The sequence below is a fragment of the Galendromus occidentalis genome, unplaced genomic scaffold (genome assembly GCF_000255335.2).
Source record: "Galendromus occidentalis unplaced genomic scaffold, Mocc_1.1 scf7180000077451, whole genome shotgun sequence".
Lineage (NCBI taxonomy): Eukaryota > Metazoa > Arthropoda > Arachnida > Mesostigmata > Phytoseiidae > Galendromus > Galendromus occidentalis.
The window spans coordinates 1,294,929-1,318,330 of NW_003805439.1; the positions used below are offsets into that span (position 1 = coordinate 1,294,929).

The window sequence follows — 23,402 nt, forward strand, 5'->3', positions numbered from 1 at the left end:
CTAAACTTTCCGCATTTTTATCCTTTGTAGGATTCGTTTGGGACCGTTGATGATTCTGCTGGCGTCTACCTCACTGGCGGAACTTGAGGAAGGACCTGGACCTGAGATCCAATTCAATTCGGAATCCCTTGGGTGCCTTTCCACGTATTTCGCTGATGGTTTTGGGGTTTTATGCGATACTAGTCAGTGGACATCGGACACGCCTGGAGAATTGGCCGGATCCTTAAGCGGTAACCGGATTCATGTGAGTTCCGCCGTGAAATGTATCCTAAATACCCATGCGTAAGACAAGGTTTTCGCCTCGGGAATCTGGTTCCGCGACATAGACCGTAACCTGCGCCGAGCATCCATGGCTGCATTAACTCCGTGAAAGGCATTGAGGGAGTCACCGAGTGGACTACAGCAGTGCCGCGATCGGGAGTCACGGCTCCGGACGCGGCCCTGACACCGTGACCGTGACAAACATCCGGTCTGACTCATCAATCAACCTGCTTTGTGCGCCATCTCGTTCGCTTCCTTAAGCACTCTGAATTCTCCGGTTTGAGGTTTTGATTCGAGAGCTGCGGTCGGATGACTTCGAGCCGGAGAATGCGATTTCTATCTCCCGTTCTCGCTGTATTGAAGTCACGATGAGCTTGAACATTTTATACCTCTGATCTTACAGTTCCTGGAACTGCAAGGCGAGCTGAAATGGGGTGAAGAGGAATTCGGAGTGAACGTGAGTCTCTCCTTTTGAAATTAACGGCATATTCGTGATTCGTGATACATAGTGTATAATTGTATATGTATGGGTAATAAGGAATAATTGAGGTTCGACCGTTCCCATCGCAGAGCTCGGAGAGGACAGGAATCCTGGGCAGAACACCTTTCTTCCCCCTCTGCAAGCTGGCGATAAAACTTCTTAAGCTACGAAATTTCATCTACGACGGCGAGCCCCCTGAGTGTCCCTTTCTTTGTTGGTACTTCGATAATGCGGTCATCGATTTCCCAGCATTTGGTTCCGCAATGAGGTGAGCTGCTTATACGAGTCAACATTTTTCGCAAATTCATTCTCCGGTGGGATGCTCGATGTTGTCGTGCGTCATGCTTCTTCTCGAGCCGGTGAGATTGCAGCGGCGTATCAAGGCGGGGCACAACGTCTCTTCTTTGGAACCTCTCGAGCGGTGGAATCGCAAGAAAACCGCTCTCCATTCTCTTCGTAGGACCCTGTCGCTCGAGTTGAAGCTGCGAAAGTGATACAGTCAAAAATCAAGCACACGATTCTCCTCTGATTGATTTGATTCTTGAAATAATCCCTTTTCCCTTCGTCCCGATTAGCTCGACTGCAAGGGCGGTGAAATTACGGAATCAAGACAACATAGGTACAATCGGAAATCTGACCGAAGTGACCTTTCTAGAGATAGCCGCCTGCAGGAACTTCAACAGTGAGTCTCTATCATTTATCATGAGGAGCCCGCTCTTGGCGCGAACGCCCAGGAACTCGTGGATTTCTGGCAGAAATGGCCACTCATAAGGGATCCATCCTCGCCTATGAAATCAAATCATAATTATCGTTCCCGTTGCCCCCGAGTCGTGTCCGAGAGCTGAGTCTCCTTTTCAGTTAAAAGCATTCAAACTTGGAAGAAATTGAAGCATCTGGTAATGATCAACAGCGATATGGAGGGGACGCCGATGAGCGCGAAAAATTTCCCGGAGCTACCTGAATTGATAACGCTGTCTATCGAAGAGAGCGGTGTAAGGAACGTAAGTTCCGATATATTGGCCAACTTTCCGAAACTGGAAAGACTTCGGCTACCGTTTAACGAAATCGAATATTTCCCGGAAGAGTTACTCGGGGAGCGTTGGCGTCACTTGAGCCTTTTACTTGTCGGTGAGTACCTCTTGTGAGGAGTAGGGCGTTTTTTTCATCGAAGACCACATTCGGAAACGAACGAAAAAGCTCACTGATCATTCCTCCTCCAGGCAATCCTCTCAACTGTCAGGCGTTGAAGTCGCTGAGAAAGCGGAAGGCGACGCGCGAGATCAAAGCATGGTATGGCGACTTGGAGGAAAAGAGTTGTCCCCGGAATGACACGGAAATCATCCCTCATGTGCAAAAGCCTGCTCAGGGTTACACATACAGTTTTTCCGGTCACCTCCTGAACTGGAATTACGATACTATTTCAAGATCACCGTAAGTCTTCGCATAAGCGGTATCTGACCAGAGAAGCCGGTCAGATTGAAATATTCCTCAATAAACTGATAAAGCGAATCTTCAGAAGAAAACTTCTCCAATAGTCAAAGCTTCACCGGACTAGGTGACGAGAAACTCCTGAGGAAATCAAGAAGACTGCTGGAAAGAGAAACCCGGAGGCAGTGGCGGTCCTATGGTGGATGGTGCCCTGTGCGGTTTCTAAGAATGGCGGCCCAAATTATCCATGCTCGAAACCTACGGGAAAAAGTACACGTGATCTTGACGACATAGGAACCGTGCATCAGACGGCTTCTCTCCACTTGTTTTCACATTATATTATACCCCAGCGGTCGGGGACTACACATTCTATCGTGGCTGTAGGAGAAGTTTGTCGTCGCTCCTGAAGAGAGATTTCCGCGACTTTCGGAGATTTGGAGATCATTGACCACTCGAAGAGCCCCCGCTGAAAACGATGCATAGTTTTTTTTTGCCGTTTGCCACCCGGTGGTGGCTGAGTTCCTCATGACATCCGAACTTGCGAATCTTCAGATGCTCATGCATCGATTGACCAGAAGATTACTCAGGGGTTGCAAAGGGGGAAATTCTCTCGTCGCCGACGAACTTTGGCGCCGAAATAGCTGTTTTACATATAGTGAGGATGCTCGGGACAACTATCCCGGTCCCACCTCGCTCTTTCTCTTTTATAGCAGCTTTAGGCTTGACAGATAGGCATTCACAGATTGGCTCGTCTGGCTTTCGAACTAGCGAAACCCTCGATAACATCTTTGTAATCGATTTTTTCGGCAATTTGATTCTCGATGGATAGAATGGCTAGATCGCTCAAGCGCGTAGAAGTCATAGTCGATCTCAAATCTGTCTTATTGAATTTGAGCTTCGAAAATGTCCGCTCGCAGCTAGCAAGGCTCAAAGCAATGGTCAAGTTCTTGATGATTACGAAACTTTCGGGCATGAAACCATGGAACATGGTCAAAGAAGGTGCCTCGAAAAGGATGGGGCCCAGTGATTTCCGCACACCCCGGGGTAAGCTACTGCCCGGAGGATCTGCTGAGGAATTGCCCCTGAAATCCGGTCTCATGACTCATGACTAAATCTGTGGATACAGGGTGTTCATCGTGAGGTAGGACCTTTATTCAGTACGTTCAGATGTCCATATCTCGACTAAGGCTCAATCGATTCCCGGGAACTTTCTGTCATTCTGAAGATCTCCTGCAGATGCACATCCTCGATCCTCAAACATTGCTGCGTCTCCAACGTCGTTTCCGAAGTTCTGCGTCGGCGATCGAATCCGCGTTTTCCTCGTCCCACGAGACCTCGCACGGATTTTTTTTGCTTGGCTACCGGGGGGATCAAAACCTAGCGGAAGAGAAACTTTGACTCGATGGTAAAATTCGCCAAATGGTTCAGAGAGAACCGGTTCGACACGGATATAGTAGCAGGCCGCCAAATAGTCTCCATCGGCCTTGAGACGGTAGAGGGAGATCGTCGACTCCTGAGATAACTTCCTCCGAATTGTGCTGTAATTCTTTCCCCATCCCGATAACGTGATTTGGAATTCCGCGTGGCGGGCAATCTTGTCGGAAGTGAACAGCTCCAGGAAGACGCGCAGGAGGAGAATAGATCCGAGGATTTCAAGGAAATAAGAAGAGAGAGCTTAGCGAGCAAAAGATTCGAGGGTTTGAGGGCTGTGCAGAGAGGCGGTGAGCTCGAACAGCCCATGTCGGCGAAGCTAGGGAGACTTGCATCATCTGAAATTCTCTCGAAAAAGTCCGGAACGCGTAACTGAGACGCCACCGACGTCGCCGATAACAACAACGTTGGCTGACGTCGCGCTGAATATAAATCATCGGTCAAATAGCAGCAGACGACGAAGCCGGAGCCCAGCGGAAACTTTGCGAGAACGCCCCTCCGTTCGGAGAAACGCGACTCGTCCGAGGGACTTTTGAGAGTTTGGCGAGATGCATGAACATCACATTGGCCGTTCTCGTCAGCGACGTCTGATTTATGCAACGCCGGTTCGAGGCGGTCGTTTCGAAGGCTTGTATTCGTCCCGGAGTCAACCGGTCGTCCGGCCGCCTCGCAGGCTCTCCATATGTTTTCATTTTATTTCTGACAAACAAATCCACGCGCAGCGTTGGTCACAGCGGAAAAGTTACCAGGTTCGAACGGAGTCGATCGAGACGAACACTTCGGACTCCGGGTGTCGCTCGTCGTTCTGTTCGATGGCGTTTTTGAAGAGCCGCTCCCTTTCAGTACAGAAGCCGCGTAGAATAAACGGAGCGCAAATGCAGTTTGCTCTCGACAAGCGAGCTCTCCTCGGCGCTTGCGTGTCAACGAGAATGCTCGTTTATACAGACTGTCACCCGAATGGCAAGACATCGGCTGCAACTGGTTGTCTTGTCGTCGGGGCACGACAGGAACTGACCCACAAACAGAGAAATCGTAGAGAGCAGCAGCAGCAGTAAGTGAGAGTGAGTATGTAAGTTCCGTTGGCACACGAGTCGGGTCCCCCGCGAGCGACCCGACGAGGACAGAAGTCGTTCGCCGCTCCCCTGCCGCGGGGCACAGAAGAGACCATTTATCTAAATATCCTCCTATCTATGCATCCATTCATTCCGTGCATTCATTTCTGTTTGTGGAGGAATCTGCCGATCGCTGCTCTGAAAGCCGTCGGATCGCAACAAACTTTTAATAGAGGACTCCTTGTCTGTCAGCCGGCTTGTCCGCCTGCCGACCACACGTCCGCCATTCTCGCTTGTCGGAGGGCTCCGATGAGAGGAAGTCTGCCGCGGATGGGGAACACTCTGCGGCATTCAAGATTTTGATTGGCGGAAGTTCCTATTGCTCACCAAGCGTCTCAACTCTTGGCTCGGTGCATCATGTTTTGAAATCGTGCGGCTGAATGCGGGACCCCTCCCATTCACTGCTCGACTGTTTGAGTCTCAACACTCTGGAAGTGGATTTGGCTCTCGGATCGAAAGCAGGGTGAGCCTCCGAGCCCTCCGGGCCCATTGCAGCCCTCGCCGCCTCTCCTCCTCCTCCTTCAATTCATCTGGAAATCGGTTGGGTTAGTTTCCCTGGCCCGCCCGAAGAGCGAGGCGCTGTGGCTGCGACTGCAGTTTCAGGTAGCCTGGAATCGACGTCGGTAGGGGCTCCCGATCTCAGCCTCTACTTGAATACTTCTCGCATTAAATATCTTTGAATTTCCGCCGATACTCCGTGACATCGAATTGTCTCTATGGATCGTCCTATGCGGATCTCCATCGGCGCGACAGGACGGACGATCGCCTCTCGCGGCTGCATGGTGGCTGCCGCGGGCCAGTCGATGTTTTGTGCCGGAAGTTCGGAAGTCTCGAAGAACATCGACGGATCTCGGAGATCGGATACAGCTTCCGTCTCTGCCCCCCGGTAATAAATGTGAGGCATATCCGAGAGCAGAAATCCTTCCGCCGAACGTCTGAGAGGGGGATCCGCCGTTCAGATCCCCATGTCTCCAATGTACGTACGAAACATGGGGAATAGAGACCGCCGATCTCTGTGCGTGCTATGAGGGGGAAGAAATCTTGAATAAACACGATTCTCTTGGTCCGGTTTGGCGGGTAATGTGAGTCAAGAGCACAATCGTATCTCGTTATGTCCTTACCCATTGCTACGAGCATGGGCGCCGTAAGTCACCGACTGAGTCACCGAAGGTCACGCGATAGCGGGATCGACAGGCTTGCGGCCGCCATTCATTGCGACTTCTTTATGCATATAGATACCAATTGACTCGCCGTAATCTGGATTGGGCAGAGGACGACTGCACAGCTCGCCTGCGTGCATGACGAAAAGACCAAGCCCATGGACAATTTTCGATAAGGGAAATGGGGTGACCCGAGAAGCCATCACATAAGGAATACTTGGCTAGCTAGTTAGCTCGGAAACGATTTGATCTCAAAAGGATTAGATGCACGATTATCGTAAGCAACGGAATTCATTCTTTGATTTTATTCATCCGTTTCAAGCGATGATTTCAAGGAATCAAGTGCGACGCGGAGAAATTCGATGTCGACGTGCGAGCCGAGATCACAAGTCGACCACGGCACCGGCGGGGCCGCGATGATGCTGACTGAGTGTCAGCTTATATCTTACTGACTGGATTCTTTGTCAGCTTCACGGCACGGTAATTTTCTTTTCACAATGACGCCGAGCCAAGGCAGAGAGAAGACCGCGATCAGGCTGCCGCAAATCACGTACAGTCCGACATAGCTTTTCACCCGATCGCGGAAATAACCTGTCCGAATTGAAATTGAGCAATCAAGGAGCATCGAGTCCGGACTCGCGACCCATCAATCATTTTTCCTCATCTGCACCATTAGTCCGCGTTCGTCTCTCACGTCATAATCCTCGCTCAAATATGCGATCACTCACCGATGAAGAGAGGTTTGGCAGCGAAGAAAGCACCCTTGAAAAACATGAGTAATCCAAAGGCGACCTTGACTCGATCGGTGCCAAGATACTCTCCCACAAGGCTCTGGTAGAATATAGCTGATAAACCGAAGAAACTTCCCAGAGTGACGGTAGCAGCAGCCATCAGGGCGTACGATAGGAGCGGCAGAATGCATAGGTAGACGGCGGAGATCATGTAGCTCACGAAAACCAGAACATCTCTCCCCAGCCAGCCCTTATCGCAAATCAGCGGCAAGACGCAGCGACCTTGAAGAAGGGTCTCGATCGGAGCTCATCCTTCGCAGCTCATACAATCAACATAGGGGGAATAATTATCAGCATCGATATACCCTAGAAACTGAGCTCGGAAATGCTTTCATAGGTTCCGAAGTTACCGAATAGATCCGCCGCCGCGAAGAAACTCATCAGGTTCACCGCCAAGACCCTTCCGGTTCCTTTGCTCAGGGCGAGATCGGTGACCGTTTGCAGATAGGCGTCGAAGCCCCACTGGTACGAGGCGTTACTGAATAAGAAGACGTAGAAGAGCGGCTCGCGGAATATACTCATCTGAACAAGGAAACCGCCCTCCGAGTGAAGCTCTGAGCAAAAACAGAAAGCAACAAGAAGAGCGGAAGGCCGTCTTTAGTCGCACATCGGAGGTATTACATTATATGCACTACACAAAGCCGCTGGCTCGCTGGCTGGCTATCATGTATAACTATGCAGCGATAAGACACAAAGACTTACTATCTGACTCGCTCGCCTTTCCAGCAGCAGCCGCGTCACCAGAGACCCACGGGGCGTCGTCGAGAAAGTTTGCGATCAACACCATCGGCAGGAGCATACAGCCTATGTATAGCATGGCCGTGGGAAAGCCCCATACATCGACCAATATCAGCATCAAATTGGGAAAAATGAAAGACGCCACGGTGGAACCCGCCGCGGTGACACCTATGAATGATCAAAGAACGAGAATTCCCATCGAAGCTCCGAATCCAGTGAGTGAGTTCGATCACAGAGCCTCCTCCGTTAACGAATTCCGCGGCTTCGTCGCAAAATTAGGATTGATCTCGTTTGCTGAACAGCTCAGACTTCCGAACAAGAAAATGATAAGACTGCAGCTCCCTATCGAACCGCCCGAGTCAGTGAATATAGGAGAGTCGGGGGTTTTCCCAAGAGCTTTCTGATGGCGATCGGGAGCATGACCGGAATAGCGATGCTCTGATGTTGATACACTTTGAGGCGAGGCGAGAGATCCATCAGGAGTTCCATTGAGATTTCGAGCAGGGCTGTCGCGCGTAGGTTCTCTACGATGGAATTCGGACGCATCGAAAATTCGCGAAGAAGCCGCAGACCCCGTTACTGAACGCATTAGATCTAATGAGACGGGAGCACCGCTTTCTGCGAATATTCCCGATTTCGGAAATCGCAACTGAGGTAATCATGGAGGCTCACCGAAAGCGAGTCCCCGATACCGGAGAAAATACTGCGTCATGAGAACGTTGACAAGGAGTATAATGGCGCCGTTGCCGAAGCCTCCGATAAGGCCGTAGGTAAAAGTCAGAACGGTCGTGTCATACGCGAACGAGGACAGAATGAATCCGAGAGAGGAGCAGAGCGTTCCGACCAAAAGCACGGGTCGCAGGGAAAAACGCTGAGATAAAGGCCCGACCAGGATTCCTGCACAGGATTCGTACGGTTCGGTAGGCAGGATCCCCCATTAAGTCGTCTCTCAATTATGCCAACAATTTCCTGCAAAGTTCGCGTCCTCTAACCGGAGAAGAATGTGAGCATCCCCGACGTGCTGATGGGCCAGGACGCCTCGTCGGCCGAAACTTTGTAATGATCTCTAATAGCGACGAAAAGGAATCCATGAGATCGGAAGCTCGCCGAAGTCAGTAGAAGAAGAACAAAACAAGCCACTGCGCACCGAATACCGACCGGTTTGTCGGGACCTTCTTCTTGACCAGTCCACAATTTTTTGAATTTTGATAACAGCGACGTTTCCATCGTGTTGCTGGTTGCACCGTTGCGCCAGGCTTCGCTGTCGGGAGCTCTACTATCGAAGACTCTTTCCGACTGGCTCGAGCTCGCCGTGGACAAAGTAGAAGAGAGAATAACTCCCGTGGATGATAGACGGCCCGGTCGACGAAACATGATGGCCGAGAAGCGGAAGACTGATTTGTTTTACGATGCCGCAGGTTTGCTTTAGATGACCTCAAAATTTTTCTATTACGCGTAAGTACTTGGTGGACCGATCGTAACTCCCACTGAACTATCGTCTGGAGAGATGCCGCGACACTCATTCATGCTCCATGGTAGAAGAGCATTGAAGGAACTTCCTTTTACGAAAAAAAAATGAAGGTGTAGTCCCTCGACGGATGAGCGGGAGAGCTCGCGCAACACGATAAGAAACAACCCCGCGTGCTCAGCGGACGCGCTCGCCCACCTCGCCTGTCTGCTGACCATCCAACCCGATTCATCGGCACCCCTCCCCGACCAGTCGATGTTGTTATTTATGATAGGCTCGCTTGTAATGGAGCCGGCTGGGTGACCCATCTATCTTTGAAGTGATAAGATCCAGCTACGACTTCGGATCGCACTCTCTTTGTGGCTAATGATATATTGTATCTACACACCACATGCAAATGTCGACGAGAGCATCCTCCGGGCGCAGGGCTCTAATGAATCGTCCTGCATCACGGGACGTTCCTCGGAGATTCAAAGTTTCGGTCGTTCGCTCGTCTGACCGTGCTTCCGTCGGGCGAAATCCCGCATGAATTCCGAAGACAACATTCATTCGTGAGGGCAGAGAATTCTCCCTGGACAAGCGCAGACGCCCGCAGCCTTTTTGCTTCGCAGAATGCAGTTTGCACAATGTCAATCGAACCAGCGTCGGAGCTTCCACGAGACATTGCCGCGGACGAGGCGGAAAATTGACGGAGCTTTTCCCGCATGCATTTCTCACCGAACGCCGATGATCATCGCCGCAGATACGCCGCGCCGCGACGAGCCTCTCCGAGAGCTCACAACAGCTGTGATTTCAAGGTTGCCGCAGCATACGTTCTCCGGAGCCAGACGCCCAAATCCAAACGGACGGCTTCAGTGAAGCAAATGACACCGCGCCGTCGTTCCTAATCGCGCCTCTCAACAATGACTCGTTCTCGAAATGGCTCTTCTTCTCCGCTCAGGGACAAATGCATGCTATTTCGAGCGTCGGCACGATGATGGCGTGGCTCGCTGGAAAGAACCTAATAGGAAGCGCTGAACCACGATCATAATAGCACGAGTAATTCGCAGATCGGTGCTGCGAAAGAACCTGTTCAAAGTTCACGATCCTCGTCCCGCTTACATTACCTCGGTTAGTCTCAGATCGTTCAGAATTTGCGACAAGCTGCGACAGTGCCTCGCGAGGAGAAGCGGAATGCGCTCCGGGTCGTTCATTGCGACTCGCGAAGTGAAAACGTCGAATGATGGAGTTGCCGCTCCGGATCCCTAGTAAAGAACATGGAAAACAGTTGAGGACAGACAGATTCTTGCCACAATGCGATTCCCTTGCCCGATCGCCCTCGACTTCCCTGACAATGCCGCTGAACGAACGGAAAGTCGGACTCGAGCCGATTTCGGTGACCTATGGCATCGGCACAGTCTTCAATCTAATTTCATGCGCGTCGTCGAGTTCGACTGACGCTGAGGCGATAAGAACTGTTTGCGGATGGAAGCTTTTCGCCTCAATGTGTTTGTCGAAAATTCTCATCTACTAGAGAAGAGTCCAGAGCTGGTCTTGAACAGCGCATTCCATCTCCACGGTGTATTAAGGAGGAATGTGCCAGAACAGATGCGAGTGATGGTAGAAGATGTTCGGGAAACACTCACAGGCGTTATCGAGAGACCACATGTGAGCTCGGCCGCGCAAACAACATTCTTCTGTCGATTCATTGCTCTAATGACGATCGTGGAAGATCGAGTTTCCCGGAGCTGCCACGTTCTGCTCGGGCTCTGGTAGGATATCGAGCCTCATGGACGACCTTGTGGTCGCATCTCATAAGCGAGCCGTTGGTAGAGCTCGCGGTGGACGGGGCGGTCGAGCCGGTGGTATACGCGAATGAAACTCTCATGAGAATTATTGGGAGAATATCGCCGCGATCTCGATTCGAGATTAATATTTTTTCCTAAATGATGGAGTATCTCCTCCGGACCTCCGGAAATAATCATGTGATAAGATAATAATTGAGCTGTATTCTTCTCACCACCGACCATGAATTCGGATACCGTCATCGTATCAAGCTGGAAGATACTGGTGAGATCTGAGTTCGTCCCGCGAAAAGCTCCGCAAAGCTTTCGTCGAAGTCTCCCCCGCATCCCTGTAATGCACGGAGAGACTTGCGAAGCTTACCATTCACCCCCATCGGGATCTTGAAGGAATTTATCATCGTTCAAATGATGGAATTCGAATTCGTCAACCTCGCTAGTCGAACAGGTTGCACGAAGACCTGATCAGCGGCGATGGCGCATCTCTTTACGATACGAAGCGTTCCTCAACTTCAACGGCAGCTGCCGTCAGCTGCGGAGGTCACTTCTCATCAAAATACATCGTTCGCATTCCGTTCCGGCGGACCTTCCGCGTTCACCGTGCCCCGTGCGAAGTTTCCTGAAACCTTCTATCGTCGAAACCGAACGACCTCCAACAGCGGTCTCTCCGAGAAGATATAGTCAGCGCTCGATTTAGTGAAACGCGATTTGATAAATGTTTCTCATGAGGAATGATGCATTTCCTCATGGATTGGCCCCACATGAAGTAATGTGAGTCGCATTGGCGTATTGAAATAGCAAAAGTGAACTACTCCTGAAAAGTCGTAGCCCAAGCGCGGGGCGAGATCCTTCCGCTTTCGACTTCTGTACTTCCGCTCTACCTTGGTCTGCTCCGAGAAATGAATATCTCGGCTCAACAGCGGATCTATCCAGACGATGATGTCGACCCTGGCCGCTTGACTGCTACGATTGATCCATTCCAGTCAAATCAGGAAAAGGAAATTGTATAGGGGAATCTTGGAGAAATAATTTATGGAAAGAGCCGAGCCTCTGTGTTATGTCTGCCTTTACCTCGGGGGAAACATCTTCCCTAAATCTAGTGAACGCCTCGCAACAGTCATCTCTCTGGTCTCTGGTCAACAGCAAGGTTGACCGAATCGAGCGCTGATTGTAGACCGGTAAATCCGCGCGAGCAGGCTCGATGCCCTCGGGATCCCACCCGGATGCAGGGACCGCGAGTAGCTCCGTCAGACGCGATCTATATTGAAACTATGATTCATCACAAAAATGATTGGATGCTGATTCCTTCTTGGCTGGGTATGATGATTATTGTGTGAGAAATCATCTTATCTTGTTTGACGCAGGATAAAGAGCTCGACGACAAGAGAGAATGGGTGGGTAACAGGTCTCTCACCTCTTAGAAAGCATACTTGGCCGTGGTGGAGATTCATTCATCTGAGCCTCATCGCCGACGGGCAGTCGATTTGCTGTCCATACCGCCTCAAGATAGCGAAAGCGTCAAGCATATCTCCAGCGATGAGCATGGGCCACTATTTCCCTTTATGATTATTCCTTTAAGCTTCATCAACTTATTCGAAACCCATCGGACCGGAACTATGAGCAGAATGGTGCTGATACGAATCGAATATCGTGCTTTGATATTCGAGGAGGAAATTGTGTAGCCTGCCTCTCGCTGACGGAATCATGGATATTCGAGAGCCCTTCGAATCCACAGAAATTTATCGAAACGCAGCCGACCCATCCGTCGAGCATCTTCCTCGGAGCGGAGGATTGCACGAGGCATTCGGCGTCGTTGATAACATCGAATATATCTTCAAGCTCCGTTTTGAGATCATCTTTGACGCTTCTGGCAGTGATTGAGTGCCGATCACGGTGCGAACTCTATTGAGTTTGACGAAGTTGACAAGGTCTCTGAGAAGTCTCAAAAAGTTCCCTTGGGTACATTTTCCCCGCTTCCTGACCTCGACATCTTTCTCCCGTTGGCTGTCGAACGAGACTTCCCAGTACATAATATTCCTTCCGACGTTCGAGCTTATACGGAATCAGTGGTGACAGATAGTCTGAACTTTCAAGAAATCCCTGCAAGGTCTGAGGCGTTGCGACATTGCCAGCCATCCAAGGGACGGGGAAAAGCCCTCGTCCAAGAAAATGTTCGGTGTTTCAGGCTCCTTTGCCAGGAGATTTTACTGCATTCTTCCCTCAAGGGTACCCATCACCCTCGACTAGGAAGACCCGATTGATGATATCTCCTTTCATAAAGCTGCGGCTCGCGTAATCGATGCGGCACCGATTGGTTGACGGATCGGGAGCTGTCTCGAGCGATGGAGCAGAATTCGCAACACTCTACCCCTGTAGATACTCTAAGTGGAAATCTAGCGACCTGCGACGAATCTCCTCCGATGCTCTTGTGATCAAGGTCTTCGAGCTGACGAACGATCTTAATTTTTTTGGAAGCAATCGGAAAGCCGAGGGATGCGAATCAAGGAGGAGCTTCGTTCTAGATTGAAAGGACGGAAATACTTATTTCTGCTCGGACTCAAATCACCCCATGTCGGCTTGTGAATTGATTCGCCGTGTGACAGCTCCCAAGATAGAACTGCATTCCGGAGTTAAATCAATGCTCTGTTTTGTCTTGCAAAATCGCACGGATGTCTGTTTTTGGAACGTTCGGGGCAACAGGAGGAGGATCGACATTCCTCCTCGTATTACGACCTCCGGCGGTGTGAAGTCTGGGTATCGCCGCCATTCCGAGAAATGCCTGGCTTAGGTACACCCGAAAGTGCGAAAGACGGAATGCTGGCGAAACTGACGGGCTTTCCGCGAACGAGTGTGACGTTGTTGACAGCATAACGCATCGATTACCTTTCCGAGACTTGGTCGGGAACAAACCTAAGATTCCGTCGCGTGAGACCCCTCACTTCCGTACAAGAATGCCCAATTTCTCCCCTCCGACGCGGCAATTGAAAAGAGTACGGCTCCTGCTCGCGGCCATGGAGGGGGCGGGCTCACCCCTAAATTAAGGAATGTACGGTACGCATTCAACGCGAAGTCCGTCGACGGCGAATATTTGTCTCACGAGGATAGATTGGGGATCTGTTTGCCCTCAGGTAGGGGGACACCGACGTCGCGCCGCGTCGTCCTGTTCTCGAAACGCCGCATACAAAGCAAAGCAAGTGAACCCTTCAAGGCGCACAGAATACCGCGAGTACGTCGTCGATCTTACTTCTGATATTCGTCGGATACCGCCATTGTTCCCCGAGTTCTCGAGAACTTGGCAAAGCTCCATATTCGGATGGATGCTCCGCGTCGGGACCACGCGTTCCCGCCACGCGAGATTTCCGCAGGATTTTGGTTGACCGCAAGATCGCCCGAGGGAAAGGTAGCGGAAATATGGTATGAAGTTGAGCCTGTAAGGCCCTGATTCGTCGGCGAAACGATTATCCGATGAGACTGTAACTGTTCGGCAGAAGCATGGACAGTCCCTTTCCGACAGAGGTCCGCCGAGGCAGCTGAACACTCGTCTCGGAGCGGCTTCGATGAATAAATAAAAAAAACTCGTCTCGCGACGGCACGGCAACGATACGAGCTGCTTGCGGTATCATTGAGATCGTCTCGATGCATTGAGCGAGCACTCGTTCGCTAACGAATGAGAAGCGACCGAATGCTCCTTCTCTTTCGTTAGGATAAGCATTCGGATCGACTTATCCCGCCGTGAGCTCTACTTTGAGTTAAGCGACACTTTCGGACTTCGATAGTTTTTATTCTGATGGTGGATCGAGCGTAAGTCGTTGTGTTATATCGAGGATCGAGGGGAGGGATCTCGTCGATTCGGAACCGATGCCTCTCGTCTCATCGATCTCGCTGGATCAGAAAGTCCTGGGATTCCTATATATATCCTGCGACTGAATAATTCCTCTATGACGTCAAAGAATCTCAAGAGCCTCGTCGTAATCCACAAGAGCCGCGAGCGGACTCAGGCGCTCGATATTTGTACATACAATATGTTCAGATGCTCGATACACTCGGTTCTGTGTATCTAGGAAACGGCGAGATCAACGACCGTAGGAATGTACTTTCTTAGAATGACCTCACTCGTGACCGGCTTCCTGAATCCATGCAACACGCGGAGCTCCTTCATCTTCTCTCAATATATTCGACCTAGTGTGCATTGCGATCCGCCGACACAGGAAAGTGAGCCTGGCGATCCGCGACGCGGTTCCAGATTGAGGGCCGTATCTGTCCTTTGATTGGGCGCCTCCATTTTCCTCCGGCCAAATATTCTCATTCAACAGTTTGTATGAATCCGTTGCTTCCGTCGAGGAGAACTTTTTCCCCTGATCGGAATAGCTGCGTGGCTCCATGGGCGGCGACGATGCACGGTAAACCGTATTCTCGGGCGACGACGGCTCCTTCACGCGGAGAAGGGGGCACGTTAGTCAGCTAAACATCCGTCTTTCTTGGAAATCGCAGGCTGCGAAAACTCCGACGAACTTACCGTGAGATATGAGTCCTCCAAGCTCGGTGACGACCCCACCGAGAAGCGGGAAATAAGGACTCCAACCGATGTCGGTGGCATAGGTGATTAAGATGTCGCCTTTTTGAATTTGATCAGCGTCGTCTATCGACATCACAACGCGCGCTGTCGCTATCGCGGTCCCTTGCGAAACAGGGGTGCCTTCCATCCGACGAGTTCCCTTGACGTCAAGCGACACCGGAGCCCAATTTATCTGTCAAAGGAGAACTTCGATTCAGAGTCTTCATCGGGGGCCGCCGTCCCTTAGGAAACCGTGCGTCGGGAGGGCACAACACAAAGACTCTCCTTTGTTCTCATGCTCCCTTCCCATCGCGAGCTCGGATTTCCGGAAGGGTGTATCCAAAATAATCTCACCGGCTTCACAGGGAGACCAGTCACATGCTCGGGATAGACGTCCTTCGCCGCTTTTTCCTTTATTCGCATCCGGTTCATGGCTCGGACGATGATTTTTGGAGAGCGCGACTCGATCAATTGGTAGATTTCCGAAGGGACCAAAAAGAACATCAACTCAGGGTCCGGGATCAAGCCCTCCCGGACGAGCTGATCTGCGAGTTGGCGGAACAGCAGACGATACTTGTGGGAAGCGAGTATGAGATTCGACTTGGCTCGCTCTCGATTCGCTATTCCTTTGCGCACTCGTTTCAGGACATATCGAAGCGCGAGACGCTTCGGTAGGTTGAGCTTGATGTCGAGACTCTGGATCAAGTCGTCGAGGCTAGTTTCAGATTTTTCAGCGAGTTCCGTCACTCCAATCATCGACTGGATGGTTTTCACAACTGGGGTTGGATCCATGCCCCACGGTCGGCTCACTAGATCAAACTGAAATGATAATCAAACTATCGATTCGACACGGGAATTTCTCGAGGATAAACCCCCCTGAACTCCTTAGTGGATCGACGAACCAGGGAGGCAGAGAGAGGAGAAGATTTTTCGCGGAAATATGGAAAAGTAAATATCTGAAGACATATTTTGCTGGAGAATTGGTGTCCCACCTCATTGAGGCACCGGTGCCCGTGTTCCTTGAGAAACTTGGTGAAGAGACCGGCGCTCGCGGTCGAATCTTGTCTGAGTTTCTCGAGAGCTTCCTCGACGGGGAGCGTTTTGAAACCAAGTCCATAATCTTCCTGCGCCTGAAGGCTCAGCTTCTGGAGGGAAAGCGGAACATCCGCGCTCACGAGATTGTTGCACGAAGCAACCATTTTCGCGAAGTCGCCGTAAACACGCGCTGTGTAGCCTGACACGGTCGGGGGAAGAGGAAAATTCTGCTATGAGTCTCGAGAGATTCAAAGAAAGTCCTAGAGTCCGGCACTCGACTCGAAACAGTACGCCTAGGGCTCCGAAGGGCTGAAATCTGACCTCCTTCTGAATGCGACAGCAGTGTCAACGCGAGAACGTTGTTGATCGTTCCGAAGAACATTTGTTTCGAGTGACCTTCGAGGGCAGTTTCTTGGAGATCCGTTGAACTCAAAATTCGGATCAGCATTTCTTTGCTCGTCTTACAATCCTCGAGTGAGTGCTCCGTATTCCTCACAAATACTTCCGCCTCCTCGAGGGCTCTATCGGCTTTCCATAAGTCCTGTAACGTGGAAGATCTCGCTCACGGTCCCGTTTCCGGCAAGAGGCTCGCAAAATCTCTCCGGCGGTCACTTACGCGGATGAAGTGGAGCAAATTCGGCCGCATCGGTCGAATGGCGTAGCGCCTCTTGTTCTCGGCTCCGACCTTGACGATTTCGTCGTCAATTATGCGGCCACACATTGATATCGAGAAACCTTTCGATATGACGTCATCTCGGGTATAATCTGTCATCATCTGCAAATAGAGCTCCTAATTCATTTACCCACCTGCTCGGGTAGGTCGAGGTCCCATCATCGACTCGGATTGTTTGATCAACGTTACAGTTTTTCGGAGGGGTTCGGACGCCTTACCGTGAAAGTGCCGAAAAAGCATTGAGCATTTTGACGGAAAAAGAACTGATCTCTCGAGAAATGCGCCTCGTACGGTTTCAACCCTTGCATCTTCACGGTCATGGCCTGAAATCCGGGGATCATGCCTATTCTCCAGTTTTTCATGCCGTGGTAGAATAATCATCAGAAGCGTAAAAGTCGCATATATCTGTTCGAGCACATTCCTCTCGCTGAATGATGCTTCGACTCACTTTGAACATACGACAGAACGATCTGAACGTGGTGTCGAGCGTCAGCGGTGAGGGGCTGCCGCCGAAAACTTCTCCCACGTTTGCTTTCGATAGACAATCGTATTCGCACACAATTCCCTCGTCGGTCTCATGATATGATTCGAATTCAGAATCTAAAACGTGAGCTGAGGTCACTGGACGGGCTTGGAGCATGAACAACTGACCCCCGGGAGCGAACGCCCATTCGGTATCTCGTTGAGACGCGTAGTGCTCCTCAACCGCCCGAGCCGCCGCAGCCAGCTGAGACAGACGATCCTCGGTCAGACACGCTTCCGAGCTCCCGTCCCGCACGTCAGTGATATCTTGGGTTCCGCCTCCGTCGAGCATCACGGTGCGGAGTTTCTTTGATCCGATTGAGGAGGAAATCACTCGTCCTCCCGAGGGTGTTTTCTCCAAGACGAACGTATCGGGATCAGCTGTGGCGGCAACAACGCTCTGAAAAATTGGTGCAGTGAGCTTTATCCGGATCGTGATGATCCCTGAAGCGAAGAAGCGGCTCGCTTCGTGCTCTGTGATTGAATCCGATGCGATCACATGGATCAGAGATACGGATTGAACAAACCTCCCCGAGCCCGTAATTCGCTGTGACTGTTATGTAGGCGGGGTTAGACGTGACTGGATCCACGGTGAACATGACTCCGGAAACTTCGGAGGGAACCATCTCTTGTATGCAAACAGCCATAGGGCAATTGACGGGCTGTCCGTACCGTCTGGGCAAGAAAAATCCAATTTCAATCCGGACTCGATGTCAAGCAAGTGGGAGAACTCGTGATCCATGTTCGATATATTGTCGGAGTCCTCACCTTCTGTACTGAACTGCGACGAAAGAGAATTGGCTCGCCCAACATTTCGCCACCGATTCGAAAATTTTCGAGAGGCCTTTGACTCCGAGCAATGTTTCCATTTGACCAGCAGCCGACATGTCCTCCGAATCTTCTCCGCAAGCAGAGGATCGCACGGCGAATTTCGTGGTGTCGACATCTTCGAAAATTCGACGTAATTGCCGCTCGATATCGCCTCTCACTTCGAGCGGGAGCGGCTGCCTCCCGATAGTGGATACCGCACTACACGGGAATGATTGCATAAGAAAAACTCGGGCACAAATTACGGATGTGGCCTGCGGTTCCTAGCGAACTATCTCCGAGAGTAGCGACTTACTTTTCGCAAATTCTTCGTAATTCATCGGCCCGTAATTGATCGACGATTGAGCTCTGCAGATGATCGATCGCTCCCGACACTTCCCTCTGTCCGATGAATTTCGAGTATGCTTCCGTCGTCACTGCGACACCTCTGGCGACTTTGAACTGTAATCGAATTATTTGATTCCAATTAAGACCGGCGCGGAGGAAAAATGGAGCCATAGCGATTCGTGGCGCGAAATCGATGCGCATGTATCCTCAGGGTCGCTCACTTTTTTCGACTCGGAGGCGAGCTCGGTCAGAACCGCCAGAGAGCTTGCTTTTCCTCCGGTGAGACTACCGTCAGAACAGCTTGCATCCTCGAAGCTCACAACGTTCGATGTGCTCCTCGGCGACGTGTTGATCATGTGCTTCGCAACTTTGGGAATCATAGGTGTCACCCGAGTCCTTGGAATAGGGCAGAATAGAATTGTGAAGACAAGTATACTTGCACACTCGCGCGCAGTCAATCTTCGTCACAGGCCCCACACAACCTCGTCGGTTTCCAAGCATTCGAGTTCGCGTCGTGGTCTCCCCCCTCGCCCACCCCCTTTACGTACTACAGCGTCATGATTCGATTGTAGCCCACTCACCCGAGTCCCCCTATAAAAACTCCGAACCCTTCTCTATCATCCAGAGACATTTTGAAGAAGCGAACTTCTCTTCTTCGATACTCGGAGTTGAACTGGACGATAAAACTGGAGTTTTCCAACTCTTCGAGTAGCTGGACTTTCATCGAAGGCAACTTATCTGCAATCGTAAAGCGTCGATATCAAACGGAGTTCTGAGCAAAATCCAAATTCTATGAAATTCTTTCATCCCTTCCTGCATTTGAACACACTTGCCGCTTTGCAAAACGAATTCATTCCGTATCCGGTCGCCGTTCATGATATTCTCGGTGATTCTATCGATGGGGGTGTGGACGAAGGAGGGGTAAAGAATCGCCCCAGACGTCAACGACGGTGAGAGATTGGCGATTCTCGAAGCTTCAACGTAACATGAAATCCCATTCTGTCGGTGGAAATCTAGTTAGGACCTTACTATCGCTGATCTATTGCTGATCCGAGAAGAGTATTCGCGAGAGAAAGAGCTTTCGGGCATTGTCTCGAGACGTCCCGCCGTACCCTCGTGTATCCCATAAAGCAGCCGAGCGACTCGACAGCTGATGACTCTTTTTCGTGACTTCTCGTCTTCTGTCCAAACGCATAAACTTCTTCCTCGTAGCTCTCAGCTCCTGGGACATTTTCTCTCGTTCGGAGTTTCCCCACAAACGAGTAAGTCTGAACCAGAGTATCGATTTCCCTAAGGTGATCGTTTAAACTCTCGGGATTCGATACCAGAGGGAGCAACTCGAGTGATGGATTCTTACACAGAGTGAGAGCCAAGTGTCTTTCTGATTGGAATCCACCAAGATCAGCTAAGTTATTGATGAAGTTGGCGCTGTGGAGAATAGCGATCATGAGCCTCGAAACTTCTGAACCATCAGGAAATTCACACCGGCTCAAGAACTCACGTGAACACGAAACGAACATGCTCGTCTTTCCCCGTGGCTTGGTTTCTGTGGAAATCACACAGATTCTCCTTAGTTTCGGGGCAGCTCCGGAATATTGACCATTCTTGTAGGGAGTTCTTCAATACCCGTGCCCTGATGCGAATATAAAATGATGAACTATCATTAAGTACCTGAGGAGTCCATTGAACGATATTCTCCAGCGGCGCATGGGTATCACACACTCGAGCTTGAGGCCATCGATGGCGAACGTGTCCTCCGTTGACAGATCTACGCTCAGCTCTTTCGTGAAAACATAGGATGCCGCAAGAGTTCTGAGATAGAGGAAAAGTGAAGCGATTCTGTCAGATTTCCTGGCGAAGTTAATCGCCAGCATTTGTCCCGAAGGCGACGTACAGAAAATCGCCACTTTGTCATCGATTTTCTTGGCTTGCAATCGTTTGGTAGGGTACGGCCATTCCTCTTCGAACTCGCGGGGATTCGGAATCGCTCCGTAAACGAAAGGATCTTTGCTGAGGAGATCAATCAGCGGGGCGAATCTCATTTTCCTCGAGTTTCTCGAGATCCACAGAATGATCCGAAGAATCACATATCGGAACCAGGGAATCCAGTCCAAGTTATTCGGTTCCGGTGGAGCACACATGATCGCGATGAGAGCACTTCTCCGGCGGTCGGCTCTCAACTAGTCGACTTGAACAATGAAAACCATCAACTGGTGGCTCCTTACGGACAACGATATCGTCTACGTCACTACGCGGATAGGCGTAAATCCGTCTCACGCTGCCGGTAGTGTCTCCGCGTAGATGGAGGACCTAAGGTCGTTTCGTGGTCGACCTCCCGCAAACTTCTTCTGTCACTCAAAACGAACCCGAATGCCGGCCAACTCGCTTACGTAAATCAGTTGTCATCTCGAATCAGAAAGAGCCGAGACTGCCCTCACCCCTTCCACTCCGTTCCGAAAGTGACGACCTTGATGGCGACCATCACTGGCGGAACAGAAATTGCTGTGGAGAACATCATTTCTTTCAATGTTTGTCTGTCGTCGCACCCTCTCTTCCCTCGTGCTCCTTTATACATTCACTGAGAGCCATAGGAAGATTCTGTACAATCTATACAGAATCATTCCGTTGGACAAGGCGACTCGGTGAGGATGAGGTGTCACGCCAGCGCGGAGCCTACTTCGCTCTCGCTTAGCTTCTCCGAGAAGACAGTGCCCTCGAGTGATTTCTGCTTTCTGATTATCTCATTGCAATCACCTCGTCGAATCTCCCGGGAGGCGTATCCGATCACTGACAAGAGATAAAGGCGGCTTAATCATGAGGCGGACAGAAACGCTAGGATTTAGCTTGCACGCGAGGCTCAGATAATCAATACGACAGTCGTTCGGATGTCAAGCCTTTCGGTGAACTTTCATCTAAGTCGATGGAAGGCATGGCGATCAACTCGAGATATTGTTCATCAGGGAATCTGCCAACGCCCAGCGAACGGGAGCGAAGCGGCGGGTATCTGGCTGAGGGATCCGAACTCGCCTCGCACACCAGCTCTTGGTAGAATTCCAGTGAATCGCCTCAAGGTGAGAGAATGGCCGACCGGAAATATGATTGAGCTCCCACCGAAAGATAATATGTTCGGCTGCTCCTTATCCGAAGATGGGATTCCGAACGAGCGGAGCCATTGATCCTTGCGGGAGTGCGTAGACGCGAGCCAGGAATGATTCCGAAGCCGCCGAACCGTCATTGGCAGTCTGGTGAAATAATTCGGTCGTTTCTCGATTGTGTGTACGCCTTAGGCGAACAAAATTCTCTCCCACTAATTGTATAGTTCGCTGAACCATAAGATATCGGCTGTTTATCGAACGGAGAGGAGCCCCCGCAAGGAGTGGATCCTCATTATCGCGAGATCGCTAGCTTACTGTATCGAGCGGCCACTGAATCTTTGAAAGAATTTGCAAAAGACAACGGCACCACGCTGTCGCCTGCCAATAGTCTTATCGATCAATCGGGGATTGAGATCCTAGAACTTGCAGCGTCATTGGGTGTTGGAGAGGCCAAACGTTGACGAGTTTTATCTCTGAATTACATATTTCAGGGAGTGACGCTTCCTCAAGAGTTAAAGGAACTCGGCGCACACAGTGCCCGTTAGACGGACAGCGGGATTGGAACCAGGCTCCCTCAATCAATGCCTAAGAGGACTTGAACATGTGAAGCCCGACTTGCACCTGGGCCTTCTCGACCTCGATCGTATCCGAGCCCGCGGTCGCCCCCGACCTGGAAGGAGAAATGAGGCTGTCGAACATTCGAATTTCAATCGTGGGTTTCGGGTATTTATTCGGTAACTCGTAGAATTACGAGTCTAACTCTTCGGGGACAGCCGTGGTCTCCTGTGCTTTGCCGAGAACAATAGCAGCGTTGAAAGCTTGTTTGAGGAATCGACTCCCAGAAGGGATCTGGGAAGAACACGAGCTTTGTTGGCTGCGCCAGTTGAGCTCAGAACCACCGCGGAGACTCTCTCGATCGTTCCTCTGTAGAGAGCGCACTTGCCTCTGGGCGACGATCACAGAGTTCTGCGAGAATGAAGCACGTAACGAGGATTCTCTTCCGCGAGGAGGCGGGAAAAACGCGCACCGCGAGACGATTACTCTGCCCTCGGCTCGCGGAACTCGATTAAACCGACAATGAGCTCGAAATTTCCGACGCAGTCAACCCGAACCGTTCTGGAGCCAGCGTACAGGGAATGGAGGTTTGGATGGATTTTTCAGGCTGCATCACACCGTGAAATAGGGAAGTTTCATCAAAGCGAACATTTGGGAACATGACAGCGCAGGTGTTGGGAAAGCGCGACCCACAGAGACACGCCCGCCGCTGGCGTCTTAACTACCAATCCTGGTCATGATATTTCCTATCAGACGATTTTCATTTCTCAGATACAATGGACCTGTCAGCTGGGAGCTCGATCCTTCTCAGGTGTTGTATGTAGATTGGCAGCAACTCGTTGTGAATTCGTTCAGACTTCGGCTTGACTCTCGCGGGATTTCTGTTAGCTCAGCGGATCATCGAACCCTGGCTAGGGGACCCGGGGCATCGGCGATTTTTTAGGCAGAACTTTGCTCGATCGCCCGGATGCTCGAGTATGTGGCTCGAATTGCTCTCCTTCTCCCACGATGAATTCGACATCGAGGTTGATCGGTTCTATCGTGGATGGCACACATGTCGAGGAATCGAGTCCCGCGTTCCGCCGTCTTCGTGAAGCCTCTCGTTCCGTCGAGTAGAGTCTCGTCCCCTGACCGCAACGAGCGGGTCTCTCCATAAACCGC

General features: G+C 51.0%; 2 protein-coding genes across 2 annotated transcripts; both read right to left on the reverse strand.

Annotated features, from left to right (window-relative positions):
• Positions 1–6,245: 6,245 nt before the first annotated feature.
• On the reverse strand, positions 6,246–8,629 carry LOC100903841 (monocarboxylate transporter 9). Its single transcript, XM_003743846.2, has 6 exons — positions 8,395–8,629; positions 8,075–8,299; positions 7,367–7,570; positions 7,015–7,218; positions 6,602–6,886; positions 6,246–6,464 (listed from the first exon to the last, which is right to left on the reverse strand). The coding sequence occupies exons 1-6, from the start codon at positions 8,627–8,629 to the stop codon at positions 6,319–6,321; spliced, it is 1,299 nt and encodes a 432-aa protein (XP_003743894.2). The 3' UTR covers positions 6,246–6,318.
• A 5,790-nt stretch (positions 8,630–14,419) lies between these two features.
• On the reverse strand, positions 14,420–20,737 carry LOC100903989 (prodigiosin synthesizing transferase PigC). Its single transcript, XM_029111581.1, has 17 exons — positions 20,263–20,737; positions 20,093–20,137; positions 19,704–20,019; positions 19,417–19,590; positions 19,173–19,324; positions 18,813–18,987; positions 18,560–18,705; positions 18,205–18,465; positions 17,964–18,111; positions 17,363–17,836; positions 17,133–17,237; positions 16,858–17,016; positions 16,563–16,782; positions 16,199–16,440; positions 15,561–16,025; positions 15,168–15,399; positions 14,420–15,081 (listed from the first exon to the last, which is right to left on the reverse strand). The coding sequence occupies exons 1-17, from the start codon at positions 20,730–20,732 to the stop codon at positions 14,954–14,956; spliced, it is 3,912 nt and encodes a 1,303-aa protein (XP_028967414.1). The 5' UTR covers positions 20,733–20,737; the 3' UTR covers positions 14,420–14,953.
• Positions 20,738–23,402: the final 2,665 nt, after the last annotated feature.

Excerpts from the sequence above, each read along its gene's own strand:
- LOC100903989 (XM_029111581.1), bottom strand. The coding sequence starts at position 20,732 with ATGTGTGCTCCACCGGAACCGAATAACTTGGACTGGATTCCCTGGTTC. Across the intron at positions 18,112-18,204 it reads GTCGCAGTTCAGTACAGAAG|ACGGTACGGACAGCCCGTCA; the intron begins GTGAGGACTCCG and ends TTTCTTGCCCAG. Across the intron at positions 16,783-16,857 it reads ATTTGCTCCACTTCATCCGC|GACTTATGGAAAGCCGATAG; the intron begins GTAAGTGACCGC and ends TCCACGTTACAG.
- LOC100903841 (XM_003743846.2), bottom strand. The coding sequence starts at position 8,629 with ATGGAAACGTCGCTGTTATCAAAATTCAAAAAATTGTGGACTGGTCAA. Across the intron at positions 8,300-8,394 it reads GATGCTCACATTCTTCTCCG|GAATCCTGGTCGGGCCTTTA; the intron begins GTTAGAGGACGC and ends AATCCTGTGCAG. Across the intron at positions 6,465-6,601 it reads TGCCAAACCTCTCTTCATCG|GTTATTTCCGCGATCGGGTG; the intron begins GTGAGTGATCGC and ends CAATTCGGACAG.